The 25,867-nt window shown below is 37.9% G+C and overlaps 2 protein-coding genes across 2 annotated transcripts; one reads left to right on the plus strand and one right to left on the minus strand.

The window, feature by feature from the left end:
* The first annotated feature begins 4,515 nt into the window (after positions 1-4,515).
* Positions 4,516-12,728, plus strand: LOC126968024 (UBX domain-containing protein 1). Its single transcript, XM_050812807.1, has 6 exons — positions 4,516-4,686; positions 4,756-5,149; positions 6,509-6,693; positions 8,493-8,666; positions 9,938-10,056; positions 12,295-12,728. The coding sequence occupies exons 1-6, from the start codon at positions 4,637-4,639 to the stop codon at positions 12,345-12,347; spliced, it is 975 nt and encodes a 324-aa protein (XP_050668764.1). The 5' UTR covers positions 4,516-4,636; the 3' UTR covers positions 12,348-12,728.
* Positions 12,720-17,145, minus strand: LOC126968030 (ribonuclease Oy). Its single transcript, XM_050812815.1, has 3 exons — positions 16,981-17,145; positions 16,593-16,867; positions 12,720-13,585 (listed from the first exon to the last, which is right to left on the minus strand). Exons 1-3 carry the CDS (start codon positions 17,040-17,042, stop codon positions 13,113-13,115), a joined length of 810 nt encoding a protein of 269 aa, XP_050668772.1. The 5' UTR covers positions 17,043-17,145; the 3' UTR covers positions 12,720-13,112.
* Positions 17,146-25,867: the final 8,722 nt, after the last annotated feature.

Consider the following 25,867-nt stretch of genomic DNA (forward strand, 5'->3'; position numbering starts at 1 on the left):
ACTTGTTATTTAACAGCCTGAGGGCGGTCACTACATTCCCAACCTGTGGTCATTAAGAAACTCATTTATGTTATAGTAACCTTTAACACACAAACGTTTTTTAACGATTCTTTTGAATAACATAATACTTTTGTTTCGAACATTTTCTGAGATCTTGTTGTAAAAGCATATACATCGACCCACAAAAGACTTACTAACTCGACTTAGACTTAGCCTAGACTCAGGAATAGGCATTATAAAATTATATCTGTTTCTTGTGTTAACCATAATAGTTATGACAGTTTCTAGCAAATTCACTTATGTGCCTATGAACATACATTACATTATCAAGAATATATTGGGAAGCAACTGTCAAGATGTTAATTTCTTAGAATTTTGCTCTCAATGATTCTTTAGGACCTAGGTTATAAATAGCGCGAATAGCCCTCTTCTGCAGCACAAATATTGTATTAATATCGGCAGCGTTGCCCCATAGCAATATACCATATGACATAAAGTATACTAGCCTTTCCGCATCGGCCGTGTCCGCGGGCACTGGTAATTCAAAAAACAATGAGAGCGGCTGTGCCGCGGGGCACTCTTTTACCTCATCCAGTTTTCACCCTTATTAGGTGTACAAGATGGTTTATTTGCCTACGCAGTTATGAACGAGTGAATTCCCAAACACATTTCGATCCGTTACGATTCAAGGCCACCAATATTCGACGTCATAGCTTTACGGACAAAGCACTTATGTGTCCACTTGTTCCCGGCCGGCGCAGCGAGCGGTCGTTATCAAGACTTTACACGAAGATCGTTCTTTGTGGAGATTTAAGCTTAATTTTATAATTAACATATACTATTCATTACAAAAACATAAAAGGAAATAAATAAAACAAGTAATTAACAATAATAACAATATTTATTTTAAAATATACCTATTTTTACACTTTTTTTCGAATGAAAAGTCTTTGTGAAATAAAAAAGAAAGACAATATGAATAATTTATAGATGGTCTTATAGCTTGTTTCAATAGCTTTCAGTGACAGTCACCCAAATCACCCTAGTTATAAGCATTTTATAACTACACGTAAAATAATACACACGGGGAAAATGCCGCGAAAATGCCGGAAGCTTGCCGATCTACAGTGTACAGCGAGATCCGGAGCGCGCCGATGCGGAAAGGCTAGTCTTGCCGTATCTATGTCAGTTAATTGGCTAATCTTTATAACCGCGTATGCTGCAGAACTAAGTGTGTTCGCCAATCTTTCAATACTTATCTCAGTTTCACACAGGGATCGTCTTTTACTCTAGTATACTAAGTTTATGATTCATTCTTAATTTAAACGTGTAAGTCGGAGCTTCTAGGGCTTAGTCTAAGAAATTAAAATATTGAAAAACGTTAATTACTTTAGAAACCATGGATATGGTGTAACAAAATAGAGAGTGATGTGTTGATCTGTCTCGTCGGATAGACAATTGATTTTTTTTAATTGATGAAAAACATATTAATACTAAATAACTAAATAAAAAAATACTAAATTAGGGAAACTCCGAGTATAGCCCTCTCCATTGCCCTCTGAGCGACCATGAGCTTTCTCGAAAGGCCCATAGTACGCGACCACCTCTGCGTACCGTAAGTCATCACTGGCAGCACACACTGGTTGAAAACCTTCGTCTTCACACACTACGGTATTTGGGACAAGAAAACTGCCCACCCTACTTGGATTCGACGAGTGACCTCTTTCTCAAAATTGGACCTGCCTAACTGGATTGTTTGTGCGAGGAAGATGTACTCGTCGACAATTTCGAGAGTACATTTCCCAATTGTTATGGGAGTCGGTGCGACATGGACATTTGACATGATCTTCGTCTTGTCCATGTTCATTTTGAGACCTACTCCTTGGGAAGCTGTATTGAGGCCATCGAGTATATGGCTTAAGTCTTCCAAGGTCTCTGCCATGATTACGATATCGTCTGTGAATCGAAGGTGAGTGATGTATTCGCCGTTGATGTTGATCCCCAGTCCGTTCCAGTCCAGAAGCTTAAAGACATCTTCCAACGCAGCGGTGAACAGCTTGGGTGATATGACATCGCCTTGTCTGACTCCGCGCTGCAGTCGGATAGGCTTCGAGCTCTGATCCTGGAGACGGACTGACATGGTGGCGTTTCTATACAAACACTTCAACACTTCGATATATCGGTAATCAATGTGGTACCTCTGGCGAGACTGAAGCACCGCCCAGGTCTCGATCGAATTAAAGGCTTTCTCATAGTCCACGAATGCCAACCATAGTAGCTGGTTATACTCCTCTGTCTTCTGTATAACCTGCCGCAGCGTATGTATGTGGTCTATGTGGTGCTAAAGCCTTTTCGGAATCGGGCTTGTTCGGGAGGCTGTAAGTCGTCGAGCCTGCGCACGGGACGATTCGTGATAACACTAGAAAACAGCTCATATCATGTATATGAGCTGCTCAGAAGTGATATGGGCCTATAGTTCTTCAAAAGCATTTTATCGCCCTTTTTGAAGAACAGCACCACTATATTTCTGTGCCATGCTTGCGGCGTTTTGCCCTCGAGGATGACAGAATTGAAGAGTTTCTGGAGAGTCTTGAGTACAGGTGTACCACCAGCTCTCAGAAGCTCAGCTGTAATTCCATCATCACCCGGCACCTTGTTGTTTTTAAGCTGTTTATGAGCCATACTAATCTCGTACAGGCTGACGTCTGGGATATCTTCGGTATAGTGTCGGGTTAATTTGGCTCTTGAGTCTACAACCTTGGTGGTAACAGGTGTCCATGCGGTCGTGTATAACTGTCCGTATAACTTCTCGACTTCCCTCAAAAGTTCGGGTTTAGACGAAACGACCCTGCTGTCAATGGTCTTCAGCTTTGTCAGTTGGCTCTGCCCGATCGACAAATCTCGTGCGAATACTTTTGAGCCTTTGTTACGCTCTATGGCCACCTTCACACAATCTGTATTGTTACAGCGTATATCGCGAGTCAATGACTTGGAGATCTGTCTATTTAGCTGCCTATACTGGGAAGCATCGTCCGGGGACTGAAGTGCCATTTGGCGTCTTACATCCATCAATTTGAAGGTATAGTCTGAGATTTTTCCGGTTCTTTTTGAACGGCTGGCCCTGAAGAACTTTGACCCAGCCGTTTGAACAGCTGCCACGAACTTGTTATTATATTCGTCCACGTCTACGCAGTCACCGAAGCATTCGAAGCGGTTTTGTAATTCGAGTTGAAAGTTTTCGGGGTTTTGGATCTGGATGGGTGCGGGTCGGAGCGTAGACTGCACCAATCAAGACCGCTCCAGTTTTGGATTGATATTCAAAGTGCCTCTTACTATGCGGTGATCACTCCCAGTTTTCACTGAGTTGATCACGAAGACATCATTGAATATATGTCTTTTAGTTGACATAATGAAGTCGATCTCATTTTTGGTGGCACCATCAGGGCGTCAGCCAGCATCTGGCCTCGAGCGTCCCGATTTCCATAACCAACTTGCCCCATTCTCACCTCATCGCCACTACATATGCCCAGTTTTGCGTTGAAGTCTCCCATCACAACGTTGAAGTGGTTCTTCAGAGTGTGAATGGCTGTTGAGATGTCCTCATACATGGCCTCCACCTCGTCGCGTCGTCTGAGTGAGTCGAAGTTGGAGCATAAACCTGAATGACCTTCAACGAATACCGTTTAGTAATTCTGAGTATTAGGTACCGCTACCCTAGTCGACACGCTCCCCACCTCAGTTACGTTGTTGACGAGAGACTTGTGAACGAGGAACTCAACACCACCCTGGGACAGTTGGTCACCCTCCCGGAAGTAGAGCATGTGTCCGGAATTTAGGATTATCGAGTCTTCACCCTGTCTTCAGACCTCAGATAACCCCACGACAACCCTAAGTAATCTGCTCACAGTTTCCTCTAGTTCCTCCAAATTCTCGACGGTCCGCAGTGTCTTGACATTGCTGCCAGGGCCAATGGTCTTCGTTTGTGGTAGCACTGCCACACCCAGGGGTTCTTAGCAGACCCTGCCCGTCGCTGATGTGGCTGCTACCGCGGCCACCACAAGTGGGGCCGCCGGGGACTGGGGGCCTGGGCCTTATTGTGTCTGTCAATTTAGGGGGTTTTCGCCATAACCGCCACGCTTGGCAGGTGGGTTGGCGATCGCAGTAAATGGTGTGCTCTTAACGGAAGATGCTGCCGCCCATCCTCCGTTGTTTGTATCCGTTAGTCGCCTCTTACGACACCCACGGGAGGAGATGGGGCGGTGCTATTCTGGTGCGACACAACACGCACGCATTATTTATACGCTAGTAAAAGTTCTAAATTTATGGTCAGTACAAAGTAGTATACTAGCTTAATACTAAGCTTAGGGAATCTTAGGAATTTCCACTATGTTAGATACTTAAACAAAGGTCTTATACCTTAGTTACCAGCCTTACCAGGTCATAAAATACCAAAAAAAACACTGTCAAATACGCATGATTATGTCAGCAGTCAGATGATTTGATAAAAATTAAAAATTGATAGGTTTAAACTTCAAAAAAATCAAGAAGTTCAAAGTCGGTGGTTGAATTTTTGTATTTGATGTTCAGTAAACTTTAAAAAGATTAAAGTTAAAATAGCCTCTGATAACTTTTCGCCATGGCGGAAATACAAACTCTAATTGATATGGGATTCCCAAAGGAAAGAGCGTAAGTACAGCGAAAGACTTATTTTAACGCATCTTATGGTTGTATTTTTACATATTATTTTTTTTATAGTGAAAAAGCGCTCGCTGTAACAAATTATAAAGGAGTTGAGCCAGCCATGGAATGGCTTTTGGCGCACGCTGATGATCTGGATACTGGGACTGGTCATACAATTGCAGGAAGCTCTGTTAATGAACATAATGCATCTTCGGCGTCATTGCCGGCGCCTACAGAGCCTGCAGCTACCGAGGAAGCTGAAGCGAAATCCCTTAAATGTGATGATTGTGGAAAACTTTTCAAGAATCAAGATGAAGTGGAGTTTCATGCAGCAAAAACTAATCACAGTAACTTCTCTGAATCTACTGAAGAAAAAAAACCTTTGACTGAAGAGGAAAAGAAAGCTCAATTAGCATTACTTGAAGAGAGAATGAAGCAGAAAAGAAAGGAGAGAGAAGAAAAAGAAAAGGTATATGTCTCTGTGATGTAATTGATGGTTATGATCTTTAAAATTACTTATACCCAAATCGAAATATTTTATTCAAAATTACTTATTGAACATCAAAAACTATCACCCATTCAAAATAGACTGCCTGAGACCTGAGAAGAATGGTTGCAAGTAACTCACAGGGCTTTTTTAAGAAACATGGATTACAATGTAACATTGTACAATTAACATTTATAATTAAAGAGCCTGAAGGTGTCGGCTCCATTCCCAGTCTGTGGCGTTATTAAGAAAGTCATTTATATTATAATAACCATTCCCACACAAATGAGATCAAAAGATCGACCATAAGCCACACATCTTTCAACACATTTCACACCTTGGAATTAGGGTTATTTATGAAGACGTTTTCTTATGAATACCCCGGTTCCTGTTAAGGAAGGGCTGTCTTTCCTCCTGTGTGATAAACATTGACTATGTTGGTCAGTTGACCACCTCATAGGCATGTTATAACTTATTTAATTATAGGCTGGAAGATACTGCTAGACAAAGATCTCCATGACAATCAGCCCTGCAAGGCCTTCATCCATCATACTCTGGCAATCTTGAATTGAATCAGTTTTTATTTTACAATGTTAAAAATATACTGTATTTCAACTGAAATTTGTCAGGTATACAATAGTAATGTGATAACTATGCCTGAAGTGGTCTGCGGATAGAACAAACTTTTTTGGGTACAAAAAACAGCTATTGTATTGTGCCGAGGATTTGGCATGCAAAGGGTCATAATAGATTCTCAACCTTTTTTCTAAACAACACTAGGGCTATTAGCACTGTCTTTGTACAGTCAGTTTTCCAAAGCTAGGGAATTTTTTTTAAGTATCTTATTATAATTTTCACAATTACACCAGAACAATTGAAGTTGTAAGGGAGGGAAATTTAAAACTAGTCATTATATCTCATTATCAGTTGAGTGAGTCTGACAATCTTGACCAAATTGTCAGTCTACCTTGTGAGGGGCCTATCAACACTGTCTTCTGTTACATGGTGGGCTTGGAGGACTTGTCTGCCCCAACTTCTATCTATCTGTCGAGCTACTGACACTTCAGTTTCAATCATCTGCGCTATGTCTGTGTTTTTGGTTCTATGTCCTCATTTCTGATTTGATCTCGTAAGGACACTCCGAGCATAGCCCTCTCCATTGCCCACTGAGCCACCATGAGCTTCTTCATAAGGCCCATAGTTAGAAATGACTTCTGTGTTCCATATGTCACCACTGGCAACACACACTGATTTAAAAAGTCCAAATTCATTTCTGCATCCCAGAATGTTGATATAAATCCCATATGGTAATTAATATAAACTTATTTAAAACAATTACAGGCCGAAGCATTGGAACGAGAAAGGCTTAGGATCAAATCAGGCAAAGATCTCCAGGAAGCAAAACAAAGGCTGCAAGAGCAAGAAATGCAGAAACTTGTTGAGCAACGACGGAGGGAGAAGCTTGAAGATCAGAGGGCAAGAGAAAGAGTCCGGGCACAAATTGAAGCGGATAAACAAGCTAGAAAGTATGTTTAATTATAACATAAAAATACAAAATTCCTTTTTTACTCATATAAATTAAATTTGTAACCAAAATTTATGAATGTCTCATTCTTGACTCGAACTTACTACCTCTCGGGTTCTGTTCAAGTACTCTTACCAACTGAGCCAACCGTTAGAATGTACCGAACTCGAAAGATTGCGGGTTCTAGTTTGCTTTGTTCATAAATTTAATTTATATAATTAATGCCAGAAGTGAGGGATATCACTTTAAAAAAAATACCTATATCTAGGTATATAAATAAAATGATAGAAATTTTCATTTGTGTGTACATCAAGAAATTAAAATTCAAATATTTTTATAAAAATAGGATGTGACATCACTTATTGGAAGTCAAAAACTACCACCCATTCCCAAATGAATGCCTCAGACCTGAGAAGAGTGGGCGCAACAAACTCAGCAGCTCAAAAATCTACTAGATACATTTCAATTAAGTCTTCTAGGTTTTAGTCATTAGACATTTGGCCCTTATTTAAAAAAAGTATTGGGATATTTTCATTTAATATAAAGTTATTAAAGTTTTAAGAAACAACTTTTTTTATTAGTACTTATTAAAAAATTACATCAAACATCTTCATCAGTGACAGTTTGCCTTCCAGCATAGTTCTCCCGTAATTTCGCAATCTATCACTATTCCTTAGATCCCTTCTCAAACATTTTCCTGCCATTTCATCCTCCAATCCCTTTTGTATTCCATTTTTTCGTTTTCTGCCACATGGGTATCATGTTTTAGACCTGTTGTGTTTTAATTATTCATCATATGCCCAATCCATTTAAATTATGTCATCACATAATTTATATCCTTAGCATTCGTTTTTTGTCGTATATCAATTAGCTTCATCTTATCTCTGAGCGTTAGATTTAGCATACTAATTAATATTATGTGGTTGGCAAATCTTCGATTGTTAAAGTTTTCGTCGGCTACGTTTAATCCACATGTATTCCATTCAATTTAAAAAAAAATATTTGTTGCAAAACGACAGAGAACAGGTGAGTGATGGTCGCCCTTGATTTCTTTCTGTTCATATTGTGCAGTTGAGTTGTTTTAAATCTCTCTCTCTCTCTCTCCTCCAAGAACTCCTTACATTTTTAGTGGTTTAATGTATCAAAAGCTTTATTATAATCTACAAAAGCTACTAGATAGTTCTTACCAAATTTATTGCTTTTCTCAATTTCTTGCATTATTGTATGTGTGATCAAGTGTTCAACTACGTAGGGTTTTACTTTCTTCAATTATTGGCTCGATCTTACAATTTTAAGTTAGCAATGTGTCCTTTGTGATGGTATTTTGCAATTGTTGTTCTAACAGAGTCGCGTATGGCCAGATGACGATAGTTTCCTGCTGTTCGACTCCGTGGTAAACGTATTTACAATCAAAATAGTCAATAGCATTAAAAAAATATTGTGGAGTACCACTAACCAGACTCTTCATTGAAACTCAAAAACTACCACTCATTCGAAAAAGTATGCCGCAGACCTGAGAAGAACGGGGCTAGAAACTCAGTGGGTTTATTTTTTTCTTTAAAAAATATGGTTACATTGTAATATCGTAGAATAAAATTCGTTGGTAACATCAGTTAGTTGTAATCTTGTTGCTTCTACCTTACTGAATGTTAATCAATAATAATTTGTAAACCATACCTACTTTGTGTAATGCAATCACAGCGATTTGGTTCTCTTTATCACCCCACTCAACAGTATGTAAGGCCAGACTTAGTACATCAAAGAAAAATATGTATATGCAATGAGAAACATTGTTAACAGATTAGCTGCATCAGGTCAACCGGCGCCAGCTCCTGCTCCGGTTGCCCCGCCACCAGTCTCCACTTCTCCAGCTCCGAAGGTTGCATATGAGCAGGCGAGGATTCAACTAAGGCTGCCAGACGGACAATTACTATCACAGACATTTGGTGCCAAGGAACAACTAGCTGCTGTTAGGTAAGCACTTGGTGCACCTTACTTATTGTCATCATATTACAGTGGATGGACATTGACAATTTAAATTTTTATTTCTCTAACTTTTGGGACTCTTTTGCACAGGATGGGGGCTAGATTCAGTCTGCTGGGCGCGGTAGCTAGTAAAATTACTGGGCAAATGAGACTTAACTCACGATGTCAAGCGCAATTGTAGTGCCGCCCAGAATTTTTGGGTTTTGCAACAATCCTGAGTGGCATCCAATTTAATGAGCAGGGCGTATCATGATCATCGCCGCCCACATTATCTGGCAACACAAGAAGAATTACAGGAGAGTTTCCAACCTTTAAGAAAAGTGTAGGTACTCGAATTGTTTGAAGTACCCAAGTCGTATCGTCCCAGAAAGACCGCAAGAAGATGCTCATTCCACATCTTTATTGAAGAAAGTTCCTTCCTTAAAACGCACTGTGGGGATGATATCCTAATTAACGGAGTATCGTGCGAAGGTGAAATTCGGCAGTAGAAATCAGAGGAATCTGCTCTTCAGACCACTCCCCATGATAAATGCGGTAAAAGACACACAATGAAGAGACATCTCTACATAACGCTAATCCACTATGTCTGCTTATAATGTTTATTTAAGATCTCAGATAATTTATATAGCTTTTATTTTTTATTTTTATATTTATAGAGCTTCTTGCAACCCAAGACAACATGCCAGGTATGAAAATAAGGGACGAGACGAGCAGGACGTTCAGTTGATGGTTACTGATACACCACTCAGGATTCTTGAAAAACCCAAAAATTCTGAGTGGCTCTACAATTGCGCACGTCACCTTGAGAAAATTGTTAGGTCTGATTTGCCCATTAAGTTCACTAGCTAAGGCGCCCTTCAGACCGAAACAACTGCTTCACGGCAGAAATAGAATACCGTTGTGGTACTCATAATCTAGCCGGCATTCTGTGCAAAAGAGCCCACTGGTGTGTCAGTGTGACAAGTTATGTCTTACAATATTGATATGTCACTTGTATGTGTTTATCTGCAAATTATACATCTCGTGATCGCCCTAATGTCGCTTATTAGTATGTGTTCACCAAAATCAAAATATACCATACTGCACCATGCACGACTATTCTCCAAGCACACAACAAAAGAACAGAAGGAAGAGATAAAAAAAAACTTAACTCAAAATTAGATCTACCCTCTATGCTAAAACTGTTTTGTATAAAACCTGTAGTTTCATTTCAAAACAATTTAAAAAATTATTCTCAAGTGCAATGTTTTTAATTCCAGGTTGTATTTAAAACTGCACAAGCCGGAATATTCCCAAGAAGATAGTTTCAAATTTATGACAACATTTCCTAAGAAAATATTCTCTTCAGATGACTACGACAAGCCGTTAGAGCTATTAGGTTTGTATTTTGTTCTTAGTCATATTTCTATTTAGCTTTATGCTGCTGGAATTACAAATTATGACAGTAATCACGACCATCATGTTCACGAAGCATCCGTACACAATCAATGAATTCAAGCTCTAAAGGGTGATGCATCCTATATACCATAGTTTATGTAAAACAGTTAATTCTTTATTAAATAGTTTCTTTTTATGAAATAGTTTATATTATTTGAACATGACACATTACAGACTAATTCCTTATGTATATTACAGCCATTGTAAAATACTCTATTTGATTGAAAAGGTTTCTTATATTATGTTTTTCTCATGAGCTCAACTATTTACGAACATATGGTAAATTCAGTAATTTAAAAGAAATATTTGTAATGATGGTTTAAAAGCGCTTAGTGTAAGCCTAATTGAATGAAGTTTATTTGACTTTGACTTTAACCGTGATCATAAAAAAGAATACTTAAATAATGCACCTAAGTAATAAGAAAAAAGTATATTTCCCACCTTAAAGGTCGGTACCGCACTTCTTGACACCTGTTGTTGCGGATGTTCATGGGTGGTTACTCACCTCTCCCCATCCCGGGAGCGTCTTGCTTGTTTGCCCCATCTTATATATAAAAAAAAGTTAAACAATTTTCCATAATATCATTTTGTAACAACCTGTTAGAAATAGTTGCCGCGCACTAATAGCACGTAATACGTGAGGTGCATAAAATTTTGTTTCCTAAATATATAATTTGTTTTTTTGAAAATCTCAATTATTTACTTTAAATTTTAGAATAATTTTTTTACAATTAACGGCCACTCTCAATATTCAGTCTATCTCTTAATTGAGATAAAAATCGTAACTATCATTGACTTTTCTGTCCCAATAAACTTATCGACGGTGACTCACCTTATCCATAGATGCTGTCTGTCAATGGGACGACGTGTAGCTTACCAGTGTAAGAAGTTTAATTAATAAGGCGATAAGAATGACTTATCGGGTATATTGGGACAGCTTCAGATTATTGACAGCTAATTACTGACAGTAGAAGGTAGTAATTTTTCTCTATGTGTAGATAGTATATTGGGAACGGCGGTAAGGTTAGATAGCTACCCATATGTTCATTTAATGTTGCCATTATAACGTCACACTAAAAATTTTAATGCGTAATCTAGTGTCCTGACTTCTACAAAATATTCATACAAAATTTGATTTAAATCATTTCAGTAATTTATGTGTTTTTCCCAGATATGTAACCTAACAGACAAACAGACAAAATAAATTATATTAAGTACATTTTTGAATTAATTTGTGGAATACACAGCCTGTATTCCTTAAGTCCATCTTGTCTTTTCTCCCATGGTCACTGAACATTTTGTGGTAATCTATCTTTTGTTGTTATTCCTGTCAGCCTGCCCATTTCCATTTGAGCTTTAAAGCCTTGTTGTAGTGCATTAATTAACTTTGTTCTCCTTCAAATGTTAGTATTTATTATTTTTTGTATTCTTCTGAGCTTTAAGTTGCCTCTCTCCATAGCATGTTCGAAGCAAGACAATATTTTATTGATAAGTTTTCCATAGTATACCCATGCTTAACTTGCATATGTTAATTCTGTTATATATTTTTTAATTTTCGAGCTATAACCCAATCACCTTAATTGGTGGACTGAATTTTTTGCATGTGCCATATATTAGGAGTCTTTAGTAAGGTTGATGGGTAACAATCATAACATATCATAAACAATTACTCTTACCCCCTCTGTATTTTCTGAAGGTCTGTATTCCTTATCTGGATGTGTTTACCCATTAAGGATGTATAAGGTTGATGTGCTACAAACAAACAACAATCTTATATGCAAATAAAATTTGAAAAACTAAATTTTATGAACCATATGGGACTCAAACCCATCACCGACCGTTTCAGTGACATATCATCATAATATCTTGTATGCTTTGCTTAACTCTCAGGTTGTGGCTGGCTGCATCTACAGGATCTACTTTACAGTTGATAACCTGCTCAACCCCCATATTTGCACATTAGGAAATTGACATGAGAAGTTGCTCTTGTAAATCTAAACAATTTTTTGTTTCTAAAGTGATAACCATCACTTCATGTTATATGTCATATTTCACTCACTAGAAGATACCATTCCTTAGCAATGAAACAGAGACAGCAATAAATGTTATTTATTATCTTAATTGGCCTCTTTTCTAAAAAGAAACAAATTCTAAAAAGTATTATTTTTCTATATTTCAGGTCTGGTGCCGTCAGCAGTTATCATAGTATCTAAAGGACAAAATTCATTGTAAATATAAAAACCATTAAATAATTTGATGTGTAAAATAATTATAAAATAGATAATTAAATAAACCAGAAACTGTATTACTTGAATCATAAAAGCTAAAACACACATACATTACCACAATGGTAGCAAAAAAATTCGTATTACATTGGCATCATGTTGGCAATGTAGGTATTTGGAAAAAAAATATTAAAATGTTATATAAAATACATAGTATTTTATATGCTCTCATTCTATGTTATGTCTCCTTAATTTTGTATTGGAGTCACTGTATTGTGTTTGTTTACATTACAATATATTAAGCATGTTCAATTATATTTTTCGTTCCTAAACTAATGTAGGTATTAGGTAAGGATGGTCATGCAATAAAAGTCTGAAATTTAAAAAAGGATCTTTTTATTTCATTACGTCCTAAGATATAAAACATATTTCATTGCAATACGTTGAACATAAAAAATATTATCAATATATAAAATATTATGCAAATAGTGCATTTAATAGTAAAAAATCATGACAAAATATGTACAATGTAAACTTAAGAGAAGATATTAAAGTAAAATATGAAAAGTTCAAGTATTTATAAAGTTATTATTAATTTGATATTAAATATTATCATCATCAATGTTAGAAAAAAATATATAAATTATTATTTCATTAAAAATTATAATTCATTACAGAATACAACAATTTATTACAATTGTCAAAGTGTAGTTTCTAAGTATATAAATAATTAAATGTTATATTAAAAATTCATTATAATATATAAATAATGTTACAATGTAAACCACTGTAACCACGTAACCAACCTGTAAAGTTGCATGTATACACTTTGTACCTTATAATGGGGATAAAAAATGGTCTTCATTGGATTACAATTTGTTATTATTGAATGCTCGTCATAATTGACACGATCCAAAACTCCGTCACAGTGTGACAATTGGAGATCTTTTGTAAAACAAATGCGAATTTCAGACAAATAACTCTCACCATCCATAATCCTACACTCAATGGCTGGATCTGTTCCAAGTTCCTTTATAATAGCATTGTTAATATCATTTATATGATACTCTTCAGTGTTTGATGGTACTATGTTTTCATTTCTAAGAATGTTTGCCATGGAATATTTTCCCAACCAATGAAGACCCATTGAGAAGTATTTGTATTCAGAGTTTAGAGGTTCTAACACAGCAGCACAAGTGCCATGTTTGGCCCATTCATGAGCCCACAAAGAGTAGACTGAAGTACCTGAAATTTAATTTAATTTAGGTTTGTTACTGTTATTCTGCTAAACTATCAGAAAAGATTGCTATGTGCACTCAATATCATCATCATCAACAGCCGGAGACATCGACTGCTGGACAAAGGCCTCCACAACAATCCGTACTGTACTATGACCTCATTCAATGTATTCCGGTGTACAGTGGGGGGCCTACAAACACTTCGTCTTCCGGTATGGGGTTGCCATTTGAGCCACCGGTCTGTCGTATGCCCTGCCCAATGCCACTTCAGTTTCACAATCATTTGGGCTGTGTCGGTGACTTTAGTTCTCCTATGGATCTCCTCATTTCTGATTAAATCTCGCAGGGAAACTTTGCCCTATTTGCAAAATATTTGCATACTTTGTTAAAATATGTAATTCAAGGAGTTGCAACAGCTACAGAAAATGTAGTTACAGTTCCTCATCAAAAATATTTTAATTATTAAATTGTAACATTAAAGATTTAGGAACGAAGTTCCTTACGGCAGCCTTGGAGGAGTTAGGGATGTATCTGCGGGACCGAACTGAAAAAAATGTGATAGTAAAACCGTAAGAAAAAGTCCGTGGAATAAAACCGTTAAATGAGACATGCGCAGGCGCGACAGTCGTATACACAAGCTAGTAGTGTAGATTTTGTAAATATTTCTATTTCTATGTAATTTTCTGTTGTCAAACAAAAATAAAGAGACATATTTTGTTATTTTAATTGATAATTTGGATTACGATTTTTTTTTATTTTACGTAATTTATTATTTCCTAAAATACTGAATTTCCTAAATACTTTCCTGTACTAAATAAAAACTAATCTGCAAAATTTAAGAGTAAAATCAAGAAAACCTACATAAAATTGCACACGATTTTTGGAACGAAGTTCCTTACGGCAGTCTTGGAGGAGATAGGGATTTTGCTGCGAGACGGAACTGAAAAAAATGTGCTAGTAAAACCGTAAGAAAAAGTCCATGGAATAAAACCGTTAAATGAGACGTGCGCAGGCGCGACAGTCGTATACACAAGCGAGTAGTGTATAATACCTTTCTCTTTCTAATGGAATTTATCATAATATAATATTTAAATATTATAAAAGTTATTTATAAACGAAGAAAAACAAGGTTACTTTCAATACAGTTATTAATATATTCTTCAAACTGTATGTTCTCTTTCGTAGTTTTAGTGTCATAGCTGTTGTAATGCAATGTAAAATTGCATTACAATAGTATAATAATATTTATTCAACTTCCAGGACAATCAGTGCGCGAAATTTAATTGAAAAATGACTTACTGTGTTAATATATTTATTATTTTTACGTATTTAAAATATATGTCATGTCAATCAAGAAAACCTACATAAAATTGAACACAATTTTTTTACAAATTGTGTCAATTCTACATTAGCCGAAGGAACTTCGCTCCTACCTGGTGTCCCACGACACCACATCTTTTTTATTTAATGTTTTATATAATATCAATTATTGTTATCCAATTCATTAATTTCCATTCAAAATATATGTCTTCTTTAAATAAATTATACTGCACCTTTGTAAAATAATAAAATCAACCATTCTCAGATATAAATTCTAATGTAAATATCACATTTTATAAATAAAATTACTTTGTGGTACTGATCATCGAATATGTGGAACCACATTATCTATCTCATCAATCTTTATAGATATTTCTGACTTTTGACCTCAATATTAATATGAAATAGTCTGTGACCAAAGTATTATTATGGTAAACAAATTCAAGTTGATTCACAAATCTTGCTCAGGGATTGTCAAGATTTTTTTGTAATGATACATCAAAAATATAAGAATTTAAAAATGTTACTCAAAGTAATAGTATGTAGAGTAGCAACTATATGAATATATAAGAAAATGAAAGCAATTGCACTCATTGTATCTATCAATTGCACATAATTCCAGAAAAACTTTCCAAACCACAATCATGTAGAAATTGAGTTAAGAACATAAAACTGGTCACATGATTCATATTAATGGACTGACAAAAAATGGCATCCCTACTGTCACTCTTTATCTTGCGCACCATCCTGAAACCCAAGTTGCATGAGAGTTGGTCCAGCATTTGGCAAGTTTCCAAAAACTCTAAAGGCAAATTTTATGGAGATCTACAACCCGTAATTCCTCAGAAACCTTGGTTCTCGAAATTTAAAATTCCCAACAAGTCAGTGATTTCAACTATTTATCGTCTACGTTTTAATCATGCTTGTACACCAGTATTTTTGGCTAAAATAAGAATTAGGGACAATTCCTTGTGTGAATGTGGTCTAGATGAGGGAAACGTGGATCATTTATTCTTCAATTGCCCTTTAACACAACCTTCTTTATACAATTTTATACCTCCTGAAATTCCCCGCCCAACTTCCTTTAAATGTCTCCTCTCCCTAGTTTTCACTCCTTTTGTATATATTTTGTGTAAATATATTAAAATAAATAAGATTAAGTTGTAAATAGCACTAAGTACTTATATCAAATAATTTAAGTAATTATATTTGTGTTTGTCCCTTATAGTCCTAACAGCATGTATATTTGTTTCAGGTATAAGAAAATAAAACTTGTTTCAATCTTAAACACCGATCAATACCATTAAAATTAGTAAAAGAATACTCTAAGCTTGGTGGTCTACCTTAACGTGACATTGGCAAACTTGTGGTATACCTTCCACAGGAGCCATAGTAGGAAGAATAGAATAGAATAGACTTAGTATGTAATGTATGTACCCAAATATTGTATGTAATACACTAATATTTATTAAACTTTAACCACAAATTCCTTAAAATGTGATGTTGCTTGGAACATTTTTCAGGAACTACATCCAATTATTCTAACATGGAAAATACAGTTACAGTAATAAATGTTGTACAAGAAGTGTGATCTGAAGGAGCACAAACCATCCTGCTGACACTTTCTTGTATCTATTGCAGTCTTACAACTTATGTTCAGATAGGACTCTTCTTTTTACAATAACTTAACTCACCATTAAAAACATTAGTCCATTCTTCTTCTAGTTCATCCTCTATTGGCCTTATTTTTTCAGGATCAAACATCCATGTGCGATTGCAGAATGAAGGCCCAATTGTTCCTAGCTTTGTAGGCCAAATTCCGTGTATAGACCAGGCATCAGTTTTGCGTGGCATGGCACACTTGTGAGTTGGGTCCATTTTTTTCCATTCCTTACAAGTTGTTTCAGGCCAGTTTTGTGTAAATATAAGTAAATCAAAATCATGTTTTGCTGGTTCAATATATGCAAAACTACAACAATAAAATATAGTTACAGTGCGGTATGCTAATAAATTATGAAATTAACTTGTAAACCCAAAAACATTGCTAATATTAAATAACATCAAGATATGTTTCCTACCTACCAAGTAAATGTGGTGATGCCAACCAAATACAAATTCATTGCAATCATTTCACAAAAATTCATTAAAAATGTACAAATAAAATAATTTCATTAGTAAAAGTGTAAATATAAAAGTAAAAACTAAAAACAATTCATTTCTTGACAGCTTTCGCTATCAAGTTTTATATAAAAACATTTGACATTTCAATTTCAAAACATTTGTTCTCGACGTTGACATAAACCACGTAATTAAAATTTTTCTTTCTGACGAGTGGCTATAGATACAACGGCTTTGACTTTATATATTTGCTATCATAGATAAAGTATCTTCTTCGCGTGCTTCTCCGACTAGCGAAGGTTGGCGGTCAGCTTTGTAGTTTCAATTGTATGTCCTTTGCGAGGCGAAATAGTTCTGCCGCACTCGCGATGCCAGTCCACTCTCGGATGTTGCGCAGCCAAGACTTTATTCTGCGACCTACGCCTCTTCTTCCGTTAACTTTTCCCATCATGATGAGTTGTAGGAGTTTGTACCTCTCGTGCCTAAGCACGTGCCTGAAACATGCGTCTTTCCTCATCTTGATAGTTTGCATGAGTTCGCGTTTTTAATTGACGCGGCGCAGAACTTCCACATTTGTGACCTTGTGGGTCCAACTTATGGCAAACATACGTCTATATGCCCACATTTCAAAAGCTTCTAAACGTTTTGTGAGGTCTTCTTTTATAGTCCACGCCTCACATCCGTATAGAAGTATGGGCTAGATGTAACAGTGCAGTAAAGATAAAGTATAAAACATACCAAATAACAGTATATACAGGGCGTCAAAAAGTTATGGGACATGAAGGGAAAGTACCTTAAATATCGTAAATAGGATATTTTACTGAAAGAAGATTTTATGTTATTTTTAAAGGTTAGTAATTTAATAAATTGTGCATTCAAAGATTTTTAAAGATTACTTGCCTCGTCTGGGAATCGAACCGACTTGAATTTTAAAAAAGCACCCCTACTTTAAAGATGCCAAAGAATGGCCAAAAACTAATAACGCTTCTTAAGTAACATAGTATTTTAAAAGAAAGAAACAACGTAAAATGTTTGAGTCAAATTTCAAGAAAGTTATTTATTGTAGACGACAAAGTTCGAAAAGTAGCGATATTATCATTATTCCATATATAGCATTGATTATTCGTTAATAAGTACCCACTTTATAAAATACTTTATAGCATAGTTTTCCTTATTATAAGTGGACATGTAGATAAAATGATAAAACTTAGTATTTCAATTCGTCCTCTGTAAGCTAGACAGAACCACCAGTTTCATTACTCGGCGTAGTATACCAGTCGTTGATTTGATTTTATTTTGTTGCCGACGGATATTATATCGAACCCGAAGTATGCATGCAGCTTTTTCTGGAAAAATAGTCGACTAGTGGCGCAAGTAACTTTTGTCTTTTATTGAGTCCTATCTTGAGATGTTTGCGGAATTGTATAGAATGAACTTTTCACAATTTATCTGCCAGAAGACTCAGGTTTTCACTTTAACCACAAAAAAAAATAATAACCAATATTATAACCATAACCATAACCATAACCATAATTCTATGGTTGGTATCAAAAATAGACAGAAAAAAATTCGTAAAAAGTTATAAATTTGATAATACAAACCAGCTCTTCAGTTTTTTTTTACATGTAAAAAAAAGCGAAGTGTTTAAATGAATTACTTACATGTTATTTGTTATAAATATTAATAGACGTAATGGGTGGATATTCAATGCTCTAGATTATGAATTCACCCTTCGTTTCAAAACGCTGAACATAGATAATTTATTGTTTATGTATCTACCGTTTTCAACAACCTCATTGCTTATAGTTTTTTCGCCCGATCCGCTTCGGCGCATTCTATTAAAATAACTCCATTGGAATTTTGAAATTACAAGCCAGACGCCAATATCTATAAATTTCAAGAATACATTTTGTTTCTATGTAGTATATTTTTGTAGATAATAGTATAAGTTTAGTGTGAATTGCTTTTTTTTAATAATTAAGTTTAATTAAAGCACCTACGTGTTTGCTAAATAAGTTTCATAGTAAACCGGATGAACTATCCAAAAAGTGAATATGTTAAGAGGTTGAAATTACATACTTTTCGGGCAGCATTTTCAACATAAATTTTGTTTGTTAATATTATTTTAATTATATTTTATAATATTTAGATATCGTTTAAATATTATGCTTATTTATAATGGTAAGATGATGGCTGCCCTGAAAAGTATGTATGCCATTTCAATAGTGGTGCTTCACGCCTTTCACAGATATATTATGATGGCTCGTATATCGAGGGTTCCGTTCTACTACACACTTATACAGTAAACATACGCGCAGGACAGACGAGCGTGCCTGATGTGAGTAATCACCGCCGTCCAATGAGGAATGACAGGAGCGTTGCCGGTCTTCTAGTCGAAACGGTCATTTATTGCAAAAAGATACCCATGTCACATCGACCTCTGTAGCTACCACAGTCTAACAATATCCCAGCGTATAGACTATAGACGAACAAGGGGTGCGAGAGAAAATAATGTTTTCTCTAACGGCGATACAGCAAGATACAAAAAAAAACTACGTTTACGTTAACCGACTTCGAAAACTGAATAGTATAAAATAACTTAATAAAGATTTAATTTAATACACCTCTAATGCAAATCTATAATAAAGGTATACCTTTAATATTAATAAAATACGAGTACTGTTATTTGTATGTGCTACCTATTGGTAAGGTTTAAGTCGGTGCCCGCTTGTGTTATGTAAGCCTATGCGTTAAACAATATAGATCCCCTATTTCAGGTTCTTGTGAGACACTGAAATATCTTGAAAAACGTTTATTAGCTATGAATGACAGGTAGCTTAAGATTCACTTATCGGCAAATGGGTTAATAATAATACTATATAATCATTCTGAATGAAAACTCCTAAAAAAGCAGTAGGTACACAAACTATAATAATCTATATATAAAATCATTTTGTAGGTTTGCTCTGTGAGCATTATTTATATTTTTTTAAGTTTCTCGCGTATGCTATAACGCGGTTCGTCATGCTGACTAAAATGGCATTGGTTGCGGTGGCAGGCATCTTGTACGAGGCGACGGGAACGATGTCTGGTCCATGTGTCAACTCGCGAACAAGTGCTGCATGTGGTGCCTGGTCGACCTGTTATAGTTTATCTCAGCATACCTTTCTCAATTTTTGTCGCAACATGTTCTTTCAGGCCACAAGGTTTCCTTATCTCACTATTTCTTATCCTGTCAGTTTAACTCCTATCAAACTTCTCAACGCTCTCATCTCAACTGCATTTATTCTGCTTTCATGTTTCTTCTGCTACACCGAACTTTTACTTCCGTACATGAGTGTTGGAACCAAAACCCCCTCATGCACAGCCAAACGAGCCTTGTTAGACACCATCTTCCTGTTCATAAAGGGGTACAAAGCTCCATTCACCATGTTTTCTGCATTCATTTACATTTATACAGCTTATTATTTAACTTATTATGTTATTATTTAGTATTTATGAATTGTTTTCATTTAAAACGATTTTTAACTATGAACATGATTCATATTGGGTATATATTATTGCATGCAGCACCTTACAAACTAATATGTTCTGTGTATAATAGCCGTTGTAAAATACTCTATTTGATTTAAAAACTTGCCGTTGGGTTTCATAATATGGTAGATTCAGTAATTTAAATTAAAATATTTATAATAACGATTTAAAAGTGCTTAATTTAAACCTATTTGAATAATGTTTATTTGACTTTGACTCATACAATTGTGATGAATCGTAAACATTGTTCGACGGAAGGATGGCCAGTAAAGTCCTCGAATGGCGACCACGTACTAGAAGACGCAGTGTTGGTAGTCCCCCACAAGATGGACCGACGATCTGGTCAAGATCGCCGGAAAACGTTGGATGAGTTCAGCGCAGGGTCGATCGTCATGGAAATCTTTGGGGGAGGCCTTTGTCCAGCAGTGGACGTCTTCCGGCTCATGATGATGATGAAACATTTAGAAGCTTCTTAAGGTTATGGTTGGTAAGCGGCTTTCAGCGGCGGTTCAGTGCAGTCTTGTTTCACTGCGACCAATGTGAGTTATATTGAGATAGCGTTTACACATTAAAATACCACATTCAGAGAGAATGTGTAACGGGGTTTCACCTGCATTACATAATCTACACGCTCTGCAATCTCTGAGGCCTATAATTTTAGGAGTGGTAGTGCCATGTTGGGTCCTCACGGACACAACCGAATTGGGCCGGCACGCCCGGAGAAATACCACTCCTCCACTCGAAACCGGCGTGAAATAGCGGCTATGCCGCTGTGTTTCGTCCGGTGAGTGGGGTATCCGGAGGCCTACACCCCCCCCCCCTACCAAATACAAATAGCAGTACGGACTAAAAATAGACTACTCCAAGACGGTACCAGGCTATGCAGTCCTGAAGAATCCGTCCCTGGGCGTCCACAATTAGGGCCTGTACCTAATAGTGGTTGCCCAGGCTGCCCCGCGTATTCTGGAGGGGGCAAATCTGCGCTGACTTGGAGCAAACAGAGCAGGAGGCTCAAACCACCCTCCTGCTCTGTTTTCTGTGGACTTTTGCAACATCCGGGGGCTTCGCTCAAATTTAAATTCCGTCCACTTTCACCTGGAGACGGCGAAGCCGGCCCTGCTCTTTTTAACCGATACACAGATATCCTCCCTGGCTGATTCATCTTACCATTCATACCCGGGGTATAATTTGGAACACTCCTTTATACCACGGGCTGGCGTATGCATTTACGTCAGGGAGGATGTCTGTTCTCGACGCCTGAGTTTTCTTGAAGGACAGGACCTATCCATCATCTGGCTGCGTGTAGACTGCGATGACCATCTGCGAATCTACGCATGCTTGTATATGTCGCATAGCGGTAACGCAGAGACTGACCGGCTCTTCGAACACATCCAAATGGCTACAGATACCGTGTTGGAGCAGATCCCCACTGCAGAGATCGTGTTTCTTGGCAATTTTAACGCCCACCTCGCCGAATGGCTAGGCTCACGTACCACCGATCATGCAGGGAGATCTGTTCACGACTTCGCCTTAGCATATGGTCTGACGCAACTCACTGTTGGACCTTCTGGTGATCTCACATCCGGACGGCTACCTAGTTTCCGTTGACCCTCCTCTGGGATCGTCGGACCACTGCCTGATCCGGAGCACCGTGCCGATCACGCGCCTAACACGGCCTCGCTTTTTTGGCTGTCGCCGCGTGTGGCACTATAGGTCAGCAGAGTGGAACGAGATGCGGTGCTTTTTTGCATCCTACCCGGGGAGGCAGATCTGTTTTTCGCTGGGTGATCCAGATGCCGTTGCTGACGCTGTTGCTGATGTGGTACTGCAAGGTATGAAACTCTTCATTCCACCCTCCTCTGTGCCTATCGGTGGCAGATCCCAACCATAGTTTGCCCGGTCTTGCAAAATGGCCTGTCGCCGAAAGCAGGAGTGCTATCAGGCTTGGGTCAATGCGGTGGTATCTAAGGATATGAATTCCAGCGAACTTATAAAACACTTCAATCATACCTCCAGGTCCTTTAAAAGAGTTATTGCTGACGCGAAGTCGAGCACATTGGCAGATTTGGCGAGAGACTTGCACGCCTTCCCTCGGGAACTCGTGCGTTCTGGTCGCTCGCCAAGGCTGTCCAAGGAAACTTCTGCCAGCCAGCCATTCCGCCACTGCACAGGGATGTTGACTCGTTGGCCCATGACGCGGAAGAAAGCTGATCTCATGGGCTCCCTCTTCGCGTCCAACTCGACTCTGGATGACCAAGGTGCACCACAACCGCATATTCCGCGGTGCGAGTCATACATGCCGGAGGTAAAAATCCGGCATGGCGCCGTGCTTAAGGCGCTTCTCACCTTGGACATTCATAAATCGAGCGGGCCCGATGGCATTCCCCCGATAGTGCTGCGGACATGTGCTCCGGTACTGGCGCCGGTCCTTACCCGTCTTTTCCGGCTCTCCTACTCATCAGGCGTAGTCCCGAAATTATGGAAGGTGGCTTTAGTGCACCCGACCCCTAAGAAAGGTGTACGCTCAGATCCATCCAACTACCGCCCCATTGCCATTACCTCCATTTTCTCCAAAGTAATGGAGTCGATCATCAACCGCCAGCTCTTGGGATACCTAGAGAGGCACTAGCTGATCAGCGACTGCCAGTACGGTTTCCGTCAGGGTCGCTCAGCTGGTGATCTTCTTGCATATCTCACCCATAAATGGGCGCAAGTGGTTGAGGCGAAGGGAGAAAAAAAAGCTTGGTGTACTCAGTAAGGCGAGACAGTACTTCACTAAAAGTTCTCACCTCTGGGCGGATGCTCCCCAGTACCAGCTTCTTCCATTTGACCGCATACAAAGAAGAGCGGCTCGAATCATCGACGATCAAGTCATCTCCGATCAGCTTGATTCTTTAGCATTGCGTAGAGATGTGGGTTCTCTCTGCATCTTCTACCGCATTTATCACGGGGAGTGCTCAGAGGAGCTGTTCGGGTTGATTCCAGCGGCCGAATTCTACCACCGGTCATTACGTGCAAAGTACCATTCGCATCACGTAGACGTCTGGCATTCCACAACCGCGCGTTTTGTTCGAAATTTCTTGCCTCGCACAGCCACTTTGTGGAATCAATTACCGGCGGCGGTCTTCCCGAACAGATAAGACTTAGGGACCTTCAAGAAAAAAGCATACCTTAAAGGTCGGCAACGCATTTCTTGACACACCTGTTGTTGCGGATGTCCATGGGCGGATGCCTCACCTCTCCCCATCCCGTGCCTCTTGCCCGTTTGCCCCCTCTCATATAAAAAAAAATTGTTAGGTGTTTGTTTAATCTGCAGTGCTAGTATTAATAAGCTTTATTATTAGATGGTTAGAAGTTTTGTCCTAAGATTGTTTAGCGGGCGTGTAAATCGTGTGTATGTGTGCGTGCGTCGATTTGGGCGCTCAAGATGAAGATAAAGTACTATTACTGTAATGTGCTGTCAGGACGTCTAGTCTAGTATATTCTAAGGCTGAGATCTATAGAGCGTACTAAGTACTTTGCTCAGACTTTACTTACCTTCATAAAACTTCGCTAAGTGGGATAAAAAGCAAACTTGACGTTTGCATTGGGCTATGTTAGCGTAAGCTCAGCATAATTTCATCTGTCAAATGACTATATAAACAAAATCAAAGGCTACCCTAAGCTTACACTCAGCTAAGTTTTACGTAAGTAAAATCATAAGATTTCAGCTTAAGTCTATCAATGATAGAGCATTATTGTACAAGTTCAAAGTGTCAAAAGTCATAAAGCTCTCCCTGTGTAATGTATAGATATTGTTATTAGTGTTGCGTAGGTTGTGAGTGCGTCGAGCGTCGGGCGACGGGCACCTTGCCGAGTCGGCGACCTCCCGCAGGCGAGTCGTCGACTCCGACCTTGCGAATTTTGACCTAATGTTAAACTATAACATAGGTAGTTACTGTGACAGCTACATTTATCTTTATTTAGTAATGCCATCGTTAGTTAAATATATTATCTATAAATATATACCTCAGTTTTTTTTATGACAGTAAGACGAGACGAGCAGGACGTTTAGCTGATGGTAATTTATACGCCCACCAATTACAATGCAGTGCCGCTCAGGATTCCTGAAAATTCCAAAAATTCTCAGCGTTGAGCGTAGTCGAAATATATTGCCTGAATAGCTGAGATACCTAAGATAAACTGATGTATCTGCCATGTTAATGAAATGTTTAGCGAACCTTAAGGCGACACTAAATGCCAGCGACCTTGAGCAATTTGAGTTCACGGCTTCCGGCCCGTCTGTATCCGGCCGTATCTATGTAAAAAAAGCCAATATTTTCAAAATTCTTGCGTGGAAAACAGTTTATATGCTTACAATCCTCGTTATTCATTACTAATCTGAATAAATATACCTACACAAAAAAGTACATGCTATAAGAATAACTTTTCTGAGAGTTGTACTAAAAAATGCGTCATGCCATGCCAAAAAACTTGTTTAACTGCAAGGAAAAGTGGTAGTTCAAAAAGGCTCTGGAGTGTTAACTATAACCACCAGCAAGCATTAGCAACCTACAAATAAGACTTAAGGAAATGTGTAAAAGGATTAAGTAGTGTTCATAACTCGAAATGCTATATTTTCACCAAAAAACTTGTCTAAAAACACCTTGAATGCGTGTTTTCTGCTTACTCTTCGCCTTAAGTGTTGCCGTATAAATCTTACTCTAAAAATTCCTCCAAATAAATCTTTTTGATATGAAAACATGTGGTTTTTATTGCAACGGACATAACTATAAATTGACTATTAATATAATAACACCGTTAATTTACCTGTATCATGTGGTGCGTAAGATTTTCACCAGCAACTGATCCTAGAATAAGGCGGACATTGATCTCAATTGCATTATTAATTTAATAAAAAAACGAAGACCGCGCGTGCATTTCCGGGCAGGAATGCGCTCGCAAAAACGCGCGACAAACGCTGCGTGACGCGTTTTTTATCATTAATTAAGTGAAGTGGGCACGCGACTAGAGCGAACTATGAAACTCGAAACCATATCGCGGATTTATTGAATCGTGATCTTCCGGGAGATAATGAGTATATTAATTACTGACCGTCTACGGTCTACTCTATAATATAGTCTTACACTGTTAAGCCAATAAAAAAGGCCCAATAAGGCCAAATCACCAGTTTACCAGAGGCTCCTTTGCACAGGATACCGGCTAGATTATGGGTACCACAACGGCGCCTATTTCTGCCGTGAAGCAGTAATGTGTTAGCATTACTGTGTTTCAATGAGACTTAACATCTTACGTTTCAAGGTGACGAGCGCAGTTG

This window comes from Leptidea sinapis, chromosome 14 (assembly GCF_905404315.1).
Source record: "Leptidea sinapis chromosome 14, ilLepSina1.1, whole genome shotgun sequence".
In the NCBI taxonomy this organism is placed as follows: Eukaryota; Metazoa; Arthropoda; class Insecta; order Lepidoptera; family Pieridae; genus Leptidea; species Leptidea sinapis.

What these genes read in the sequence shown, in the direction of transcription:
- LOC126968030 (XM_050812815.1), bottom strand. Translation starts at nt 17,042, where the DNA reads ATGAATTTTTGTGAAATGATTGCAATGAATTTGTATTTGGTTGGCATC. An exon ending in GGCATCACCACATTTACTTG is followed by an intron (nt 16,868 to 16,980) that starts GTAGGTAGGAAA and finishes TTATTGTTGTAG; the next exon opens with TTTTGCATATATTGAACCAG. An exon ending in ATGGACTAATGTTTTTAATG is followed by an intron (nt 13,586 to 16,592) that starts GTGAGTTAAGTT and finishes ATTAAATTTCAG; the next exon opens with GTACTTCAGTCTACTCTTTG.
- LOC126968024 (XM_050812807.1), top strand. Translation starts at nt 4,637, where the DNA reads ATGGCGGAAATACAAACTCTAATTGATATGGGATTCCCAAAGGAAAGA. An exon ending in AGAGAGAAGAAAAAGAAAAG is followed by an intron (nt 5,150 to 6,508) that starts GTATATGTCTCT and finishes AAACAATTACAG; the next exon opens with GCCGAAGCATTGGAACGAGA. An exon ending in GAACAACTAGCTGCTGTTAG is followed by an intron (nt 8,667 to 9,937) that starts GTAAGCACTTGG and finishes TTTTAATTCCAG; the next exon opens with GTTGTATTTAAAACTGCACA.